The sequence below is a fragment of the Gopherus flavomarginatus genome, chromosome 7, assembly GCF_025201925.1.
Source record: "Gopherus flavomarginatus isolate rGopFla2 chromosome 7, rGopFla2.mat.asm, whole genome shotgun sequence".
Taxonomy (NCBI): Eukaryota; Metazoa; Chordata; order Testudines; family Testudinidae; genus Gopherus; species Gopherus flavomarginatus.
In genome coordinates, this window is record NC_066623.1 from 115948030 (window position 1) to 115968819 (window position 20790).

A 20790-nucleotide genomic window follows, 5' to 3' on the forward strand; every position below is an offset into this window, starting at 1 on the left:
GGCTTTCGCTGCCTGTGCCCTGGCACCAGGAACCGTGAAATTGGTAGAGACGGTTCAGAAAATCAACCTCTCCCAGCCCCTAGCCAGTCCTGCCCTCAGATGCTGTCCCTCGAGAAGAGGATCCCTGGGGCTGGCTGCCCTCCCTGGAGACAGGGAAGGTTTCCATTCAAGACCCGAGCCCTGCCCTGCAGCATGGGCTATGCTGGGCCTACTCGTTCCCCGCGTCGAACGCCAGCTCCATCCCATCATAGCACCAGTGGCTATTGCTGAACCACGTGAACGCGGCTCCGCACCGCACAAGCTGCTCTGTGCAGACTGCCAAGCACCCTGTCCCCACCGGCGCCTGCTTCCCTCGAGCTCAGCCCAAGGCAGCCGCAGCCGAGAGCCCAGTGGAGCTGTTACTCTGCGCCCACAATGCTTGGTGCATGTGCACATTACCCTGCATGGGGGGAGATCTCCCTTGGTCGTTCACCTTTAATGGCCTCGCCTGCCCTCCGCCCACTTGCCCCCTCTCCCTGTTCTCATTTTCATCCCCTGGGAGCATGACAATGGAATATAAAGTCGGTGACATTTTCAGGTCCACAAAAATCCATTTCGGGTCACGTCTCGAGGCTGCCTTGGCGAATGGCAGTGGCTGTGGTCAGTGCGGTACCTGGGTTTACTGCCAAGGACCCCAAACCACCTTCTCCCCGGCCCCGGTGCCACATGGTGCAGGGGCCAGCAAGGGAGACCTGGGAGTAATACAGCTTCCCCCCCATGCTGATGAACCCTCCCCCCCCAGGTGCCCATGCATGGACACAGGGACGGGTGCGAACCAGACCATCCTTAGCAGGCAGCACTGCTTCCAGAGGGAGTCCGATTTGGGGCCACCTTTCTTAGCAGAGCGTCTCTGTTCAGACCCAGTTTGTGTGGGTCCCCGAGTGGCCTCTTTGGCAGGGCTTACTGCACAACTACGGGGCGTCTGGCCTCAGCACTGTGAGCGGGGGTCTGACCCTCAGTGGGAAGAGCCAGACTGGCGCTTCCTGCTGCCACAGCAAACAACAAAGCCACGGGCAGACTAGCCCGCCGAGACCCTAGGCAGGTACTTGGGGCAGCTCTCCCCCCACGGCCACACTGTCATTGTGGTGCCCTAGCTCAGCCGCAGTGCAAGTACATCCCCTCGGGCAGGGAGTCACCCCGTGCCAGTGTAAACAGGGCTGGAGGCTCAAAATCTCTCACGCACAAAATCCTCCCAGGAGGGAGAGATTTTCTAAAGAGCCTCACGTCACAGTCCGGAGCGAGGGAATCGCCTTGTAAATGTGCGAGACCTGGCAGATGTGCCAATACCCCCCTCACCTTCACGTACCCTCCTTCCTCCCACATGCCCCAGCCTCCAACCGACCGACTCAGCTGGACGGCAGTCCCTGCTTACTGGCTCACAGGAGACTGAGCTAATGCTGAGGTGACCACAGGACGAAGCTGCTTTGCCTTTCCCTGGGTTTGGCCTCCCCAGCCCCGTCTCTACTTGGAGGAGATTCCCAGGGCGAAGCAGAACTCCAGGAGCTCGTTTCACAGCCTCCACGGTCGGCTGCTTCCCTGCGTGAGCCATATCCCCGGCATGCGTCTGCTGGACTAATGCCCCTCACAGGAGCACACGGGCACTTATCAGAGCCGGTTTCCATCTCCACGGCTGTAATACACATCTGTGCTAGGCAGTCACACGCACGCATGTGCGCACACACACAGTGCCAACACACACAGACACACACACACAGAGCCAAGACACACACACAGACACACGCAGTGCCAAGACACAGACACGCACACACGCAGTGCCAACACACACAGACACACACAGACACACGCAGTGCCAACACACACACACACAGCACCAACACACACACACAGACATGCACGCAGGCAGTGCCAACACACACACACACACACACACATACATGCATGGACACACACACATGCCAACACACACACACGCATGCATGGACACACACACATGCCAACACACAGACACGCACAGACACAGACATATGCCAACACACATGCACACACAGATACACGCAGTGCCAACACACATGCACACACAGACACACGCAGTGCCAACACACACGCACACACAGACACAGACACACATGCGTGCACACATACGCACAGACACACAAGCAATGCCAACACACACACACACAGACATGAATGCACAGACACACATGCCAACACGCAGACACACACATGCCAACACACAGACAAGCACAGACACACGAAGTGCCAACACAGACACACACACACAGTGCCAACACACACATGCAGTGCCAACACACACACACACACACGCAGCACCAACACACATATGCAGTGCCAACACACACACACACACACACACGCAGCACCAACACACAGACACACACAGCGCCAACACACGCAGCGCCAACACACAGACACACACACACGCAGCGCCAACACACACAGACACACGCAGTGCCAACACGCACATGCTCAGCAGCAGGTGGGCTGTTTTTTTAAAACCCTTCTCCTAGGTTCCTTCACATGCTGCTGTCACCACAGCCTGACACCCTAACTGGAGGTTAAATGATAACCGAGCTCAGCAGCACGAGGATGGGACTATAAACAGCTCTGATATTTACACTGGAGCCATTTCCAGACAAGTTGTTCACAGTCACATCAATTATCCCGAACACACAATCTGCATCTGGTTTCACATGCAGCTCCAGCCGCACTGTGAACCAAGAGCAGAATGTGCTGCTGAGACTCTCGTATCTGCCTTCTAGATCCTCCCTGCCAAGCCGGGGAGGAAGTGTGGGCAGCACAAACTCCACAATTCAAATGGATTTTAATAGCTGCTACCTGGCCTGGAAATGAACAAAAGACCCATTATACCCAGCCCAATCCGTCTCCCTCCCTCCATGCCGAGTGAGCTCCGCAGCCGCTGGCTGCTCTCAGGGGTGTGGGACAGACGCACAGCCTGGTACCAATAGGGCCCAAGCCAGGGGGTTTTGGGGGGCATGGACGCGTGCTCGTTTACCTTGAATTCCAGCTCCATTGCAGTGACGCTCTCACCCGGGGGCACCTGGCTCAGCTTCTGGAGGTGAGCAAAGAGGTTGCGGGCGGGCACCTCGGTGTTGCCGCAGGTAGCTGCCTCCAGCAAGGACTCGTGGATGAAGATGTATTGGTCCTCGGTCTGCACCATGTAGTTACGCTGAGATCTCATGCACGTCACGTGGCCATAGATGTCGACCGTCTTCTCATGCTTCATCCTCTCCAGCATGGCGTCGATGACAATGAAGCAGCCCGTCCTGCCCACGCCAGCGCTGCAGGAGCACAGCACGGTGCCAGAGTTAGCACTATCCTGATGGAGAGCCCAGCCGTCTCAGCTCCGCTCCCCCAGGGCCCTTTCTGTCCAGGGAGCAGCCAGTAGAGACACCACGAGGGTTTAAATGCCAGGCGGGGGAGTTGGGAGAGCTGGATTCTAAGCCTGGCCATGATCCCAAGTCCCTACACGGCCCTGGGCAAGCCCTTTCCCTCATCTGTGGTTACACTTACCCCTCCGGCCAGGGCAGAGAAGGGGGTTGTGCACTTTGTATTTAATACTCTGCACCTGGGCTCAGAACACACCTGGCTGGCTTGCCGCTGCGTGTGGGAGAGCATTAGCCAATGGTGATCTCTGCTGGGCTCACCCCGGCAGGCAGCAGCCACGGGCCCTGATGCAGGAACACAAGGCAGAGATACGGAGCCAGGACACTTCCTTGCTATTGCCCAAGTCAGATCTGTAACTGGGGTTGAATGTGGCGTCTTTGGGTTTAACAATACCCCACTCTGAAACTGGGCACGAAGGAAGAGCAGTAAATACTGAACCCAAAGCGTTTGCAAGTGAGCAGGGATGCAGTGGTTTGCTGAGTGATAGTCTTCACTCTGCTGGGGGAGATAAATCTCGGGCCAGAGACGATGCTGATTCTTAGTGGATTAATAGCGCCAGCAAATACAGCCCTTCTCACCCCTCACGGAGAGCTACAATAAATGCTCTGTGCGGGGGCACGTGCATCCGGGCGTGGAATCCCCCCGGCCGGGCAGCTCTGGGCAGCTGTAATTCTGAACTATGCTGCTTCTCAGAGAACTGTGGCTTCTGCACCTCTCTGATCAGAACTGCAACGCGCTGTTTCATCTGACAGTGGAGCCACAATGCAAACAATGCGAAGACACTGGCAGGGGGGTTCCCAGGGGATGCACTCCCATCACCACAGCCCAGGCTGCAGCGAGAGGCACGTTACCATTGAGCAGGAATAAGCCAAACCTGTTCTATTACAGCAGCTCAAGGGTCTCACTGCTAAAACACATGCCCCCTGTAGCCTTTGGGACAGAGTAGCTCCTCCCGCAATGACTCTTACCTGCAGTGGACAACCATGGGCCCAGCGTCAAGGGGGTTACAGGCTTTCACCCGGCGCAGGAAGGCGAGGATGGGGGTGGGGTACTCTGGCACCCCATGATCCGGCCACGCCATGAACTGGAACTGGCGTAACTCCCGCTTCTCGCTGGAGCCATTCTGCCAAGGAAGCCAAAGAGTCGTGCCGGGGCTGAGAACGAGTCAGTCTCTGGGGGGACTTGGCCATGGAACAATGAGCCGTGTGCGTCACTGTGGGTGTTCAACACCCACACAAACGGGCACATGCGTCTCAGAGGGCCAAATACTCCCTCTTGTGAGCCCCTCTCAGCACCGTGACCCCAGCCATGCTCCTGAGCCCGGGAAAGGAGGCAGGAAGGCGGCCCCCTGAGCACAGACAGCTGATCTGGGGAAAGCGCCGTGTGCGCTGTATGGATCTGGATCAGACTGAAGAGAAGGTGAACAGCTCTCAGCACCGCACAAGGATGGGCCAGATGGGTAAACTGAGACACAAAGGAACGAGAAGGGGGGACTTTCCCTGCTCTAATTGCTCCACTGATGCCTGGTGCCTTGAGGATGGTTAAGCATGGGGACAGTGGGAGCTGGAGCCTTGCAGGTGGGGTAATCTGGCCTGTGATGGACAAGGTGCACATGTAGTTCTCTATGGAGCCAGCTGGGCAGCCAAAGGTGGCCCATCTCCTAGAGTGCAAGCCTCCTGCCTGGGGGAGTGAGCAAGCCCCCTGTGTAGCCGTGCCATCAGCCTCTGCATGGGGACCCTCTATCTGCTGGGTGCAGGGTCCCTGAAGGATCCAGACTTAGCCTGCTGCAAAGCCTGCCTCTGCGGGCACCTCGCTGCTGTGTGCCGAGTGCGGGGGTTTCTGCGGGCATGGCTAAGAAATGCAGCAGGCTGGAGAGGAGCAGCTGGCGTGGCGAGCAGCTCCATGCTCTGCCCGGTGGAGAGAAGCACAGGGCTAGCGCACCCCATGGTCCTGCCACAGGGGCAAACGTGCACAGCCAAGGGGCAGGTGTCCTGGCCAAGATCCTGCATAGGCTGGTCATGATCCAGTCACTGCCTACACAGCCCAGCTGTGTGACCAGCCAGGGGCTGCGCGTGGGGCTGGCTATCCCCAGGGCCAGGCGTGCAGGGCACAGCCACGTACAGGCCAGAGGCAGAACAGCCACGGCCCACCCATTACCTTGTAGAGTGCAAACGTCCGGACGGTGTAGGTAGCTAGTTCGACGGTGTCCAGCAGGGTCACCTGAATCAGCCCGTAGGTCTCTGTGCCCCGGCCTGGCCAGTACTGGTCACATTTCACCTGCAGCATGACAAAAAAGGGTGGGTCACGGCTTGGCCAGGCTCTTGCAGGAGGCCCAGGTCGGGGCTTTATAGCCCTCCCTGAATGTAACATGCAGTTTGCGGGCATAGAGAACCCAAAGCGCCCTGAGATGCGCTCTCCTGGGTCCCTCCACTGCCGCTCTGAATCCTCGCAGCACCAGCACGCGCTCCCCTGGGCCCACATTCAAAAGGGTTTGCTTTGGGATGAGCTCGTGGTGCAGGAATGATCGGGGTGGCCAGGTGGCTGGTGAACAGAATGCAGGGACAGCAGCGAGGAAGCTAACGAGTGCAGAGAAGAGGCACTGATGAAAAAAGCAATTTCTCCCCCCTACAATTTCCTGTTCTCTACCTGCTCTTTGGGAAGATTGGGGTCCGCAGAGGAACGCACTCGCTGCCTCCCCATCTGCAGGCACCTGCCCAGAACCTATAATCCTCTGCTCCAGACCCCACTGTGGCATTGGCATGATTGGGGGCTGCCAACCCTGCCCCACGGGGATGCAGCAGGCGCAGAGCTGGGCCCCGCAGGGCATCACTAACCTGGGCTTGGAAGCAATTTTCTTTGCTAACCAGCGAAGTGTCAGGAGGTGAGGAGAGGGACCAGAGAGTCTGCCCTTGAAAGGATGGTGGGGGTGAGAGAGACACAGCCAGTGACCCGGCAATCTCCAGCCAGCCCAGGGGCCTTCTCCCCCACGCTGGGAGGGAAGAAACAGGAGCCTCCTGCGGCTCTGAGGCCAGACTAGGGGTGAGTGCACCGCCCTCCAGCAGCTCCGCAGCCTGGTCCTTCAGGTGCCCCCACGCAGCATAGCTGTCCCCACCTTTGGTAGGTGGCGAGGCCCTGTGGGAGTGACAGGTCCCAGCACGCAGCGCTCCATGCCTGGCGCTCTCTGCACTGCAGGGAAGGCTGCCACGGGCACCGGGCCGGGAGCAGCCCATGGGGGGCTGGTAGGGGGCCCAGACAACCCTCAAATTGGCCTCAAAGGCCACCCTGCCGTAGATGCAGACTCCTGCTCAAACCCCGCGGCCGGAGCACACTTCCCCCCTGCGACGGCCACGAGGAGAGATGGGGCACATCCCGGGAAAGCTGCCCCCCTGCAATCAGCCTGGAGCCCAGCCTCCTCCTCCACAGCCCTAGCATGGCCTGCACGTGTATCTCCCCATCGCTGGGCATGGAACAGAACTGGCTGCGTAACTAACGCTGAGGTCACGGCTAAACTGATCCAATCCTTGCGCATCAGTGGCAGCTGCAGCCAGCAACTTCCACCTCTGGCCAGCCCAGAGCCACTCCTGGCTCCAGGAGGAAGCAAACCCTGGCTAATCTGAGCCAGATTCTCAGTGTCACTAGGGCCAGAGATCTGCTGCCCGCCCTCCCCACCAGCCTGCGGTGTCTCTCACAGCGACAGACTGGAAAGCCTCGTGAGACAGCCTCTCTTCCCCTGACAAGTGGAAACCACGGAGCTGGGATTGACAAACACAAACCCAACTTCTGAAGCATCCTGTGTCGGGCTCACAGCAGCGCTGGGGCTAATAATTGAAAATTACTTATTCATGACCAGATAAGAGTCAGTCACATTTTCTGCCAAATTTACCCATAATGTTTATGTCCCATTTTCAAGCTCTGTAAATTTTATGCGGAAGCCGATGCACTGTGGCACTAAAGCCGATAAGAGACGGTTTCTTCGGGCAGCACTCGCTTCTCATTAAGGCGAGGAACACACTAATGTCCTGAACAGACATTTACAGCCAGCTTTGCTGAGTGGCCCCTCCTGCCTCCACGTCTGCCCACTGAGCCAGGGTTGCTGGTGAGGAGTGCATCAGGCTTCATCTTCCCTCGCTGCTCTGGTGCCACTGTCGGCAAAGTGGCAGGGGAGCCGCAGAGCAGGCGTGGCCTCCGGGGTGGGCTCTCCGGGTATTCGACGGGCCCGCAGGAGCCAGCGCTGACACCTCCCCACAGCCAGTGGGGAGTGCCAGGGCTCAGCACCCTGGGAAAGCGAAGTGTTTCCAACCACCACCAAACGATTCAGAAACTGACTGTAAAGCTTTGAAGGCAGTTACATTGCCCGAGCCAGACGCTTCGGTCCTTTATGTGGCTCTCGCTTTGTGCAAACATGAAAAGGGAGGATGATTTGGACCATCAAGCCGGCTCAGATTGCTGACATAAAAGCTGATGTTCTTTAAAGAATTTTTTCTGCAGCTTGTGCCCCACTTCCCAGAGCCCAGGAGCCCTTTAAAGCGCTGTCACCCCGCAGGGCTGCAAGCTGTGCCTGGCCTCAGGTCAGCTTATCTCCACCTGTCATTACTGGCGGGACGTGTGGCTCTCGGCTCAGAAATCAGGCAGAACCCGCTCGGCATCATGCACCCGGCTCCACAGCCTCAGAGCCTGGCCCACAGGCTACACAGCTGTAGCTGTGTTCTTGTGCTGAGCCGCTGGCCAATGGGACACTCGAGAAGGGGGCCAGCTGGAAAAGGCTTTTCCAGGACAAACCCCTGACATTGCTGCGTCTGTCCCGCTGTGACCTCAAGAGACAATGGGGGTGTTGGGTCCAGAGCACTTTGTGATGCATTACACTAGGCTTGTGCACAAGGACTGGCCCCAGAAACACTGGGGCTGTTCCACAGAAATTCCGAGGGGGGGCAGCCTCCCCCGGGCCCCATGCTGGTGGCTGATCAACACACAGTGGTTAGTGGTGCCCAGCCAAGGGAACCAGCCCGCTGAGGCTGTCCACGCTCCCAGCAGAGTCCAAGAAGAGCTCCAGGCAAGCACCAACCCCACAATGTCTGTTTCTGAGGGCAATGGGGCAGGATGGGGCGAGTGAGACGGAGATGACAAGGGAAGAGGCTGTATGGGAGCGACTGAATCCCAAATCGCAGGGGGATGGGAGGTCTCTTGCCAGGGAACACTGGGAAAGGAAACGCAATCCAGAGAATCTTCATGGAAAAGCGATTCCTCGACCTCCATCCCTCCGCCAGCCTCCCCATCCCCCCCGCATGCCCTGTTCCCCTCTCTCCCAGAGATGCCAGGTCAGCAGGGAAGCACCAGGCCTCCTGTCCAGAACAGGGCTGCTGTAGGGTACTCACAGTACCGCTGTGGGTAACCGGTTTCAGGCTGACCCCAATACTTTCCCCACTTCCTCCCCGGAGGCTGTCTCTCTGGGCAGTGCTGCCTGCTGGGGATGATGGGAAGGGCTGTCTCTGACGGTGTGAGGGGCATGCGGCATGGACAGCGCCCGGGGCTCCCCGCTCATTTCATCCTTGCTGTGGTGGCTGAGGTTGCACATGCCCAGCCCAGGGCCTGCCCCATGTTTCCAGGACGGGCAGCAAGGCCAGTGTGTTAGGGGGAGATAACGCACGTCTCAGGAGCAGGGAAGCAGGAGGCAGGCAGGTCCCGGCAGGGTTCAGAGACACTCGTTATCATAGAGAAGCATGCACTCCGCAGTGGCTTTCGATAAGTCACCTGCCTACAAGTGACATGACAGTGATTTATTTGGCTTTTTCTCACACCTCAAAGGTAATTTTTAAAAAAAAATTTAAAGGGCCAGTCAGGTGTTTTTAGCCACTGGCCCCTGCTCACAGGGGCCATTAGCTACTGCGGCTCCTTCTCCTTTCAGGACGCACCTCTGCCCATGCAGCAAGCGCTGGAGCTGGAGCACAAACCCCAGGGCTCCATTTTGTTTGCTTCCCTCGGCGTGCGCTGTCCTGGGGGCTCAGCCAGTGCCCGGCAGAGCATTGGGGCAGGTGCTATAGGGCCAGCAGGGGACACAAAGTTGCACCCGTGTGTGCGTCTGTCTCTAGCGAGGGACTGGCCATTGCCCGGGGAGGAGTTGGCCTGATCTCAGCAGCCAGGGGAAGCCTGAAGCCAGGCCTGCTTGGGCCATGGGGGAAAGCAGCTTGTTTGGCAGCCTCTGGGTCCCTCCCTGAGAGGCGCTCCCACACCAGCCGTGTCGTGCGCAGGGGCTTCCCACCCCAGCGTCTGCACGGGGAGAGCGCCACAGAACTTGGCTTTTAGCTGAGCCCAAGGCCCCGGCTCTCCCTTCCTGCAGCCCCAGCTCACAGCCGAAGCACCTGCCCGCTGCCTGCGGCTGGCATGGCAACGGTGAAATACTGGGAGAAAAAGAAGTCAGGAGAGAGATGGTCAGGGTGGCGCTGTGGGCAGGGCAGGGCAGGGCAGCCACAAGCCCATCTCCAAAGGAGGGCCCTGTTCCTTTTCTCCCGGCTCCGCAGGGGCTCTGCACTGCAGCCCAGCGAGACAGGAAAATCCCTGCAGCTGTCTGGCGTTGGCCCAGGGACAGGTCAGCCTGGCCATTGCAAGGAGATTCCACCAGCAACTCTGCAGCGCAGGGATGCCGTGGCCCTAGCAGGTTGTCCAACGCTTACAATGCTCCTTACCAGCCTCATCACCCTGCTTCTGCAGGGACACGGCACCCAGGGGTGCTGGGCCTGGGGCCAGTTCCAACACTCCTATTGCAGGGCTTCGCATTGGGGTGGGTGCATGCACGTGTGGGTGGGGGTGGCACCTGAGTGTGGAGAGGGAGGGTGGAGGCTAGTGGGGGGCGGGGGCTAACAGGGGCGAGGGGTGGGGCAGGGGAGGCCAGCGGGGTGGGGGTGGGGCATGGAACTAGCATGTGTGTGGCGGGCGGGCGGGCAGGCGGGATTACTCAGGGAAACCTGTTCCCACCCTGTGCCTGCAGCAAGGACCCGTGTTTCACTAGGCTCAGAATCGTCCCGGCCCGAGCTCCCCATACCCGGGATTTCTCCTCCAGCCGGGTCATCATGACTATGGTCGCTGTCCTCTGCTCCCACACCATCCTCCAGAAGTCGCTGAGCGTCTCTGGCAGCGGCCCCTGCGTGGCGATGTAAGCATTCTGCTTCCGGTACCCATCGATGTAGTTCGCGTTGATGTAGTCACTGCCGGGCACCCCTGCGGAGACCAAGGGAGCCGGGTTACCCGGGGAGCCGGGCTGACTGCCAGGCGCTAAGCCAGTCCCTCCTCAGAGGGAGATCCGGTGAGTGCTGCGCCCGAGCGCGTTCCTGGAACCATCCAGCTAACACCTTACTGGAGCAGTCAGGCAACATGGGAGCAGAGACAGCTGCCCCCTCACACACAAAGGGAAATTCACAAGTACAGCCCCAGGCAACAGACTGAAATAATTGTCTCACGTTGGCCGGCAGTTTGCTGCGGCCTTGCAGGACTTCGGGACAGGTTTTGTTGCTCTGTTACTTTCACGCTCTCTCATGTCTGTTTGCAAAGGGGAACATGAGAAAAGCTTCCCCTCCTCTGGCCGCTGCATGTGCCCCCCGCATGCAGCGCCCCCTGACTCTCCCCCTCTTCCGGCCTTCACAGGCTGCCCCCCACATGCAGTGCCTCCCCTTGACACTCCCCCCAACTCCCCCTCCTCTGGCCTCCACAGGCTGCCCCCCGCATGCAGCATCCCCCAATGCTCCCCCTCCTCTGGCCTCTGCATGCTGCCCTCCACATGCAGTGCCCCCCTGGCACTCCCCCCAGCTCCCCCTCCTCCAGTCGCCACAGGCTGCGCCCCACATGCAGCGACCTCCAACACTCCCCGTCCTCTGGCCTCTGCATGCAGTGCCTCCCCAACGCTCCCCCTCCTCTGGCCTCCGCAGGCTGCCCCCCAGATGCAGTGCCCCCTCCAGCCTCCGCACGTTGCCCCCGCAGTTACTGAAACAAAGTTAACACAGTTCTCCCGGAGCTGAATGTGAGCACTTTGCGGGGGCTGCGACCGCCCCTCAGCACCAGGTCTAGGACCCGGCCAGGGTTCCCCAGGAGGGCGAGCTCATGTTTTCCCTTAAAGGAGGCTGAGAGGGCTCTGCAGAATCTCCTGCCGATTCCCAGCAGCCTCAAGCAGAATGAGTGGAAGAGACGTTGGGGGAGGAGAAGCTCCCTGGCCATAACCCAGTCTGGAGCCTGAAGACCAGATCAGCCAGAGTTCTGTGCTGGCTGCCCCCTGGTCCAGCCACGCTAACTCATGTGGGCCTCTTCTCTCTGGCTGCCACCTCCTGCCGTGAGAGAGGTTGGGAATGGCTCGGTCACAGAACCTGCTTACAGGACCAGGGTTGCTCCAAGAAAGTGGGTTCCCAGTGCAGAGCTCAGCCCCTCGGTATAGGGGAGCCCCACACAGCTACAGGGAGAGAGGCTGATCCTCCTGCAGAGGAAGAGCAGCCCGTTGGCATTAGAAAGCTGTTCCTGCTTGGGATGAGGAGAGACCAGGCTGCACGGCCATCTGCACCCCAAGCAAGCTCCAGCCTCAACACCAAAGGGGGCAGCATTTAATTAGCTGGGCTCCCCTCACGCGTTCAGCCAGCAGCCAGTCATAGGCTCCAGTGCCGGAGCGTTTGTGTGTGTGCGACAGGCGAGGGTTGTAATACAGTGCGCAGTGCACAGGGACTGGAAAGCAGGTCAGAGAGGTCAGCAGCCTCTTATGCACAGAGTGGGAGGCGGATGGGTCAGCGTTTGGTCTTGCTGGGCGATACACACTCAGCACTCAGGCGCTTGCCTCTCACCCCTGGGCAACGCTGGGCCTTGCGGCAGGGGACAGGAATGCAACACGCCCGTCCTGGTTAGCCGGAGCCACCGCCTGGCACCCAAACCTACATGGGCCAAAACCTGTCCTGCCCTGGCCTGGGATGCACTAGATGGGGCCTAGCAGCACTTTGATTTGCCACCTTGAGCTGACCTGCTTTTCCTGGTCCCTAGACACCGGGCCCAGAGCCAGGGCACTTGGCCAACTGGGTGCGTGGCTGAAAGGGGCACATTGGTGCTGGGAGGGGCCAGCAGAGGAGCAGCCTAGCAGGCAGCAGCAACAGAACTGCACAAAGGAAGGCTCACATTGAGGCTCCCAGGGGTGGGAGGGCAGGCCATGGGCTATCTGCTCCACTCCCCCATGGGGCAGGCGCAGCCCCTTGGCAGCAGGTGTGTGCTCACTACAGGCGGAGCTGTAACGAGCTCCTGTCTCCAGGGCTGACAAGCCGGCTCCTCTCACCCAACCAGCCATGTGGCTTTGAGCTCCTGAGGTTCCAGGTATGATCCCACCCGAGGATGACCAGGGTCTGCTGCCCTTACACCTAGGCTGAGAGAGCTGGGCCAGGGCATGGCAGGAGGGCAGCTGTCGCACCGCTGGGGAAGGGGCCAGCAGAATTCTGCTGCTGTTTCTTATCCTCTGCAGGGTCTGGAGACAACATGCACCTTTGGGCTGGCTGCTAGACTCTCCCTGAGCAGTGTGGGCGCAGCATGGACACGCATCCCCCTCACCTGGCGGTGTGCCCTGCCACACTGAGGGAGTAACCTCGTTCCGCTGTGTGTTACAATGACCCCACCAGGCAGCTTTTCATGCCACTCCCTCAGACAGCGCTTGGAACAGGCCCTGAGCCCCGCGCTTACCATCGACAGAGGTCAGGATGACCCGTGAGTGGTCGTAGGCGATCACGTTTGCATAGCGGTTTTTTGGTTTATTCACTTCCAGGTTGGAGTTCTCCCAGGTGAACTGCTGCCCTGGATCGATGGACTGCAGGAGAGAGGACAGGCTGTTACGGCACGCTGGGCCGTCTGCAGGAGACGCACTTCTCCTGGGAGTTGCAGGATTGCCACGCCCCGGCCTGCCACCCAGCTACACCCCACTGTAGTGCTAGGGCCAGAGAAGCAAGGCGTTCTCTGGGCTGGTGCTCAGCTGATGCCAATCCCAATGCCCTGCCAGGAAATCAAACCTGCCCTGGAGCAGTCTGACCGTCACTGAAACAGCCTCTCTGCTGGGGCGCATGCAGGGTTGGCTGGTGGTGGGGGTCGCGGGGGGGCTCCTCTCCCCAGGCAAAGCTCCCTAGTCCAAGCTCCCCCCACCCTCAGCAGAAACTCTTCTATCTCAATTACTGCAGCAGGGCTGGCTCCTGCTGGGCCGTGCACACGCTTACTGACCCCAGTGGTTTTATCAGTCAGCGAGCTGCAGCCCCTGGAAACAGAGAAGCCTCTAGAGCCTCGTGCCAGGGGATTTGGATATTAAAGAACAAGAGTGAACAAGGCTCCTGCTGGGAGAAGTCATGAAACCAGACAGGTCACTAGCTGCTGCGTCAGCTGCTTCCGCAGGGTGAACATCTCTCCTTTCAGTTCATGGCGTGACAAGGAACCGCAGACCTGGGGACAGGGCCATAAGCATGTGTAGGGCCCATATGCTAGGGACTGGCTGGAAACAAACATGCGACTCGCCTGTCTCCCTGTCAAAGAATCCTCGCCCCACGTACTCAACAGACTCTGCTGTGGGGCCAGCTTGGCCCCTGTGATGCACCTGACATGGCTGTCGGGACCTGCCCCAAGTACTGAACGCAGCCCCTCTGCTGTGGGGCTGAAACCTCATGCCCGGCATAACCGCCACAGCCCCTCCGGGACCCTTCCCCTGCATAACTGCCGTGACCCATCCAGGAGCCCCGCATGTACCCACCACAGCCCCTCCTGGACCCTTCCCCCCGTATATCTGCTGTGACCCATCCCAAATCCTGTGCCATCCCGTGCTCAACACAGCACATACACTGCGTACCCAACATGTCCCATCCACCACAGGGCTGCCTGGCCACCATATTCCCCAAATGCAGCATCCTTGTAGTCACATTTCTCACATGCAAAACAGAAGAGAATATGAAGGCCTGTCCCAAACACGTCTCTCTGAGCTGGGAGGGACACATTTCATCAAAGCCTTCCTCATTCCCACACCTGGTCTGGATGCACCCACAAGAGGGCAGCTATCGTCAGGCCATGAAACGCGGGGAGTTGCATTACCAGCCTCGTCAGTGCCTTCTCAAAACTAGGCCCGAGCTCAAGCACGAGGTATGGGCTGGCTGCAGGAATCACTACGGCCTGTGTGATGTAGGAGGCAGGCCAGATGAACATAATGGTCCTTAACCATTATGAAAGCCTTGAAGGGGTGTCAGGCTGGAGACTAGCTGCTTCTGTTGATCACCCAGGGAAAGGCACAAAGTGCAAACACCAGCCCATGTGATTACTCCCTGCACCACCCCTTCTGGTGTTTGCTGCAGCTGCCCTTCGATCAGTAGCATAGTTAAGGTCACCATGAGCCTGCTCTGATATCGGCACCTAAATAAAGGATAGTATGTGTCTTATGCGGGGTCTTGGCATCCTGCAGAGGGGCTGTCCTGACACTGTCACCGGGCAGAGGCCCTTCCACAGCTCTCAGAAGGAAGAGGGAGCTGTGCCCTGCTTGCCATTTGCACAGCACACATCACTTCCTGGTGGCAGCGCTCTCCCCACACAGGGCCTGGCAGGGAGATGAGGCATCACAGCGGAGCTAATAGGGGGGTTGGGCAATGCAGAATGTAAATAAATGTTTCCGACAGAAACCCTGTAATCTTCTATTATCAGAGTACTAAGCAGCGGCGGCGGCACGCAGGGCGCTGTGGCTGGGGGAGCAGAGGACGTGAGCACCATTCCTGGCTGAACGTTTAGCCAGGTATTCCACTGGGGGGCTGTTAGGCTCCCTGCACACACATCTCTGCACTAACGCTGGCCACTGGCTTGTTCCACAGCCCCCGTGTGCGGCTGCTCGGATCTCACACGTTGCACAACAGAGAATTTTGTCACGTTTCCTTTTGAAATGTTCTTCACCCTCTGCTGTGGGCGCGCGGGCCGAGGCTGCTCGCTGAGAGCCAGGCTGCAGGCCATGTTACTGAAAGGGCCCACAGGGCAGAGGACGAGGAGACGCAGGCCCAGGCAGGGGGTGGGAGAGGGCACGTACTGTTGTGGTAACTGGGGCTACAAAATTTACCCTAACTACAAGTTTAAGTCGAAGAAGTGAGCAAAAACTCATCGAAGGGTCACGCTAGCCAGCAACACCAAACGGTGATGGGAAAAGATAGGAAGGGAGACAAAGGGCTGAATTAGACTCAACAAAACAGCCTCCTGACAGACCTCAAGCACTGTGTTAAGATCACTCCTGGTAGAAAGACCAGCATGAAAGTAGAATCCGTGAACCAAAATTGGTGTGTCAGAAGCTAGGCCTAAGGGGTGGACAAAATACCGAGAGGATGAGCTAGTCCACCCATCTCTGCCTTCAGCACTCCTTAGCGAAAGGGGCTTCAGGGGAGAAAAACTGGTTACGAGAATGAGATTCACCCTCACAGCTGTCACTCCACCATCTCCTGGGACCCTGGGCCTCCTCTTTCCTACTCCTGAGCCATAGCCTGGCCAGCCCAGGCCGAACGGAGGGAGCCGGGGAAACAGTCACCTCCACTGGCTCCAGCCAAATCTCGAATACTACCTGGGACTGTGTTACTGCCCCTCTCCCACCTGTCCCCTTTTCCTTGTTTCTTCTGTCTAACAAGAGCCTGGCTTAGCCGGCCAAGGCTGCGTATTGTGCAGCACGGCTGTGAGCCTGCAGCCTGAACAGCCCGGCGCTGGTACGAGTTTGCCAGGTCTCGGAGTGGCTGATCTGACCAGATGTGGGCTGGGCCTGGGTTTCTCCAGCAGGGAGGTGGCAAGTGAGGGACACCCCAGTACAGAAGCTGCAGCCTCACTCTCTGCTGCTCTTTTCTCTCCCCCGTCGCGTGTGTTCGTCTGGTTTTGTCGGCTAGGAAATGGGATCCAGCTTCAGCAGCAGCAGCTCCTGCCCATCTCTTTGCCCCAAAGGCCAGTGATTCCCCTCGAGACTGTCCAGCTGTCTCTAAAACCTCCCTCCAGCTAAACTGCCAGGGACCACGGGTTGCCGTTACAGGGACAGCCTCACTTAGCACTGCCCCCCTTCCCCCTTGGTATGTATCTGGAACGAAAGGGTGATGAGCTGTTCATGCTGTCGCTGCTTGGGACAGAGCAGGCGGGAGTCTCTGGACACCAAACCCCGACCCTTGTTTAGCACCGTTCAGAGCTGGGCGGTGACTGAGTCACGTTCAAACCTCGATTCTTTGGGCCCCTTTATTCCATCTAAACTAAAACTGCGGCAAGCAAGGAGCAGGGCCTGGTGGCCATGTGTCCCACTGGAGTGGGGCTGGTAGGGGTGCTGTTCTGAGGCATGGTGGGACCATAGCAGGGTGGGGTGAGGAGGCTGGGCAGAAGGGAGGGCCCAGCAGGGGGCAGGGTGGGGTGAGGGTCACTAGGTGACATTTAATGGCCCGTGTCTACAGGTCAGACTGGGGGGTCACACATCTTTGCCTCTCCCAGCCCTGGACAAGCATGCACCCCACAGCAGGGGCCAGGGGTGACAGGCTCCTGCTGGAGCTGCGCTCTCAGGAAGGAAGATGATCCAGGGCTGCCTGGCTCCACGGTGGGACGGGAGCAGTTCGCAGGCCAAGTCTGAATGCAGAGAGGGGAAGGATCATTTCTCCAGGTGGGCTTGGCTGCAAAGCACCCCAGTTGTGAAGAGTGGCTCTGAGGCACTGCCATTAGGGTAATTGTTTTGCTGTGTAGCGAGGATGTGCAAAACCGGTCTAATCACCAGCAGCCCCCTAGGAGGGCGAACAGGTGAGAAGGCAGGAGCAATGGAGCACCTGGGTGCGAAGAGGTGCTAAGTAAATACTCCTGCAAATGAGTGACTCATTTAGAAGTAAAATGATTTAATTTGAGCTCTGGTGATGAATTAATGTGCACCTGGCACCCCTGGAAGGCAAGCAAATGAGTAAAGAAATGGGAGGCTGATGGGCTGCTTGGAATGCAGCTGAAGCCCATTATGCAGAGCTCTGCTCTGCCGCTGGCCAGCCCCAGCCGGGAGGGGCCGTACAGGCCCAGTGTGCGGCTTCATTCCCTCCTAGCTCTGTTACAAACCCCACAACACTTCTCTTCCCTCTGCTTCTTCACCAGGAAAAGCCGAGTGGTGTCAAGCGATGGGAGGGTCCAAAGCTTTAACGACTCCAGGAAAAGCTTCAAACCATCCCAGGTTTGTAAACTCCCCAGTAAACGAGCCTCAAGTCACTCCCAGCCTGAAGCAAGAAGCAGTACATCAGACAAGTGCCTCGTTAAGAGCCTATGGGTTATTACAGCTTCAGGACTCGGCACGTGGGAAGGAGCACGGGAGCCTGCAAAGATAACGTGTAGACACAGAGGCTGCTCCAGGCAGCAGGAGCTCCAGTGGGGAACATGTCTGCCTCAGCAGATTCAAAAGCGCTTTACAATCATGGCTAAAGCACCAGGAACCCAAGTTTTCTTACGCCGGGGGAACTGGAAAGCCAGGAACAGAATGTCCTGCCGCAGGCCCCTAAAGGAATCAATGGCAGGTACCTGGACCACAATCTGCACAAGGTCTCAGCCAGGGGGATCAGTTGCTGTCTGTCCCCTCTGCCCATACAGCAGTTGATGAGCAGAGCCCATTCCCCTGAGAACCGCAGGAGCAGAGATCACAAAGCCCCTTAGCAGATGACTACAAAGTCTTCCCTGCTCATCCGTAGCCATGTGCAAAATGGGGGGAAAGCAGAGCTGCTCTGACGAGAACCTGGGTGCTGCGTGGCCCCTGGGCGCATACAGAAGAACCAGCAGAGTCACTTGCCAGCTCTTTAAGCCTCGCAGGCTCGTCCCAGAGAAGCCACTCGGGAACCCGCTTTGTTAGAAACTGGCCCCAGGAGATCTGCTGGGCCTGCCGAGCCCCACCACCAGCGCAGCCAGATTAGCGTAGCCATTGACTGCCATCAATCTACATGACGTCTTAAATGGGGAGATAACGTGCTCCTGAGTCCATCGCTGGCAAAGCTTTCACCTTATTAGTCACATTCCTGGAATGCCCGCGCCGAATGCCTGCCAGCAGCTCACATTAGAACAAGCAAATCAAACACAGGACAAGGTTTACCCTGCACCGCTCTGGGACCCAAGGATCACAGCTCACGACCTACCATACTGCCAGAGGAGTGACGCTGAGCGAGGCCTGGGGCCCAGGGGCAGTCAGAGGGACCCTGCAGTGCCCTGCAGGCTACCTGTACCGGGAGGAGGGACCAGGGTGCAGAGCCCGTACTGCTGAAGGTCTCCCCAACCCTGCTTCTCCTGCCATCTTTTGGTGCCTCGGGGGTCGGGGACAGGACTCCCGCGGTTCCCAGGGCAGTGGGTTAAGGTGGGAATGAGAAGGAGCCAGGGGGTCGGGGTCCCAGTTACCCAGCTCCCAGGCCTCAGCACTGCTCCGGGCACTCCCACCCGCGACACAGCTGTCTGATAACATTACACAGGCTATTTCCAGGGGCAGCTAAAAGCTGAGCCCCTGTCTCAGCAGCTGGCTATTGCTTTAACGTCCTGAGGCCTGGTCCCAGCTCTGCTACTGGCCTGCTGAGGGACCTGGGGCGGGGCCCGGCCCCTCCTCAAGGTGGATGAATGTGAGAGGAGCCGGCTGCTCAGCTGGAATCGGCACCTGAAAGAGGTTTACTTCGGGGTGCACGAGATGCTGACCCCTCCCCTCATCTCCTAGAGCTCAGCTGGGGATAACATGCCCAGACCCCTCCCTTCCCGACGTGGCCATGGCTGCTATGACTCCAGTGCCTCCCCCCGGCAGCACTCGCCATCCCTCCTGCGAGCAGAGGGCTGGCATCTCTGGGGAACCCGCACGTGTCTTGCCTGGGCAGCTGCACCTTCCAGGAGTGGGGGCGATGGAGTAGAGGCCCTAGAGATGGAGCTGCCTGGACATACTAGTGAAGCCAACCCACCAGCGTGGAGCCGGCTGGCCGCGGACACTCAAGAGCATCCCCAGTGAGTCCCTCCACAGCCCTAGGTACCTAACACAACCCCTGCCCTTGAGAAGCCTCTCGCCAGCGTGGGCTATGGAAATGCCCTAAACAGCCCTAAGGGCAGCACATCGGGGAACACCCACAGCAGAAAACCGCTGCTCCTCTGCACCAGGCCAGAGACCACTCACTTTCCAAAGGGCGTTTCCACTCAGTAACTGGCCCTCCTGCCATATTTCTGTGCTGCAGCTCTCCTGCTCCTCCGCCCCGGCTCTCCAGTGCAGGCCGAGTCATACGGACAGCAGGACCAGGCGAGCGCCGGGCTCCCAGGCTAGGGGGGCGGGATGGGACCGGGCGAGCGCCGGGCTCTCAGGCTAGGGGGGCGGGGCGGGACCGGGCGAGCGCCGGGCTCCCAGGCTAGGGGGGCGGGACGGGACCGGGTGAGCGCCGGGCTCCCAGGCTGGTGGGGCGGGATGAGACCGGGCGAGCACTGGGTTCCCAGGCTAGGGGGGCAGGACTGGACTGGGTGAGCGCCGGGCTACCAGGCTAGGGGGGCAGGACCGGGCTCCCAGGCTGGGGGGGCGGGGCGGAACCGGGCTTCCAGGCTAGGGGGGGGCGGAACCGGGTGAGCGCCAGGCTCACAGGCTGGTGGGGCAGAGCGGGACTGGGCAAGCACCAGGCTCCCAGGCTGGTGGGGCAGGGTGAGACCGGGCAAGAGCCGGGCTCCCAGGCTAGGGGGACGGGATCGGGTGAGTGCTGGGCTCCCAGACTGAGGGGGGCGGGGCAGGACTGGGGTCCCAGGCTGGGGGGGGGCGGGACTGGGCAAGCGCCGGATTCCCAGGCTGGTGGGGCAGGGCGGGACTGGGCGAGCGCCGGGCTCCCAGGCTGGTGGGGCAGGGCGGGACCGGGCGAGCGCCAGGCTCCCAGGCTGGTGGGGCAGGGCGGGACTGGGCGAGCGCCGGGTTCCCAGGCTAGCGGGGGCGGGATTGGGTGAGCGCCAGGCTCCCAGGCTGGGGGGGCAGGGCGGGACCGGGCGAGCGCCAGGCTCCCAGGCTAGAGGGGTGGGACCGGGCTCCCAGGCTAGGGGAGGTGGGGCGGGACTGACTAGGGCGGTTCTCTAGAATGGAGAAAGGGGAAGGCGGCCTCTGCCCGCCCTCCTGTCACCATGGTGCAGCCGCGGTGCCAGCCCCCTGGCCATCTTAAGATCTCTGTGACATAGGCCAGAAATGGGAGAAGAAAAGGCCCGTCTGGGCAGGGCTCGTGCCCGTCAGCGAGGGGGCAGCGCTGCCAGCTCCCCGGTGTCTGGGCAGAGTGCCCCCCCCAGCGCCGGGGCAGGAACCACACGACCCAGCGATCCCCAGCGGGGTGCAGCCTGCCCAGACTGCGGGGCACGTCGCGGCTGCAGTGCAGACAGGTGTCCAACAGG

General features: G+C 59.6%; 1 protein-coding gene across 15 annotated transcripts in view; it reads right to left on the bottom strand.

Moving 5' to 3' along the window:
- PTPRF (protein tyrosine phosphatase receptor type F) overlaps nt 1-20790 on the bottom strand; it is a 628470-nt gene that overhangs the window by 10995 nt on the left and 596685 nt on the right. For all 15 annotated transcript variants that reach the window (XM_050961087.1, XM_050961085.1, XM_050961098.1 and 12 more), the window contains 5 exons: nt 13117-13240; nt 10463-10638; nt 5584-5703; nt 4395-4549; nt 3035-3320 (listed from right to left, as the gene is read on the bottom strand). In XM_050961087.1, coding sequence (XP_050817044.1) covers nt 3035-3320; nt 4395-4549; nt 5584-5703; nt 10463-10638; nt 13117-13240 — 861 coding nt within the window. The remainder of the gene's footprint in view (nt 1-3034; nt 3321-4394; nt 4550-5583; nt 5704-10462; nt 10639-13116; nt 13241-20790) is intronic.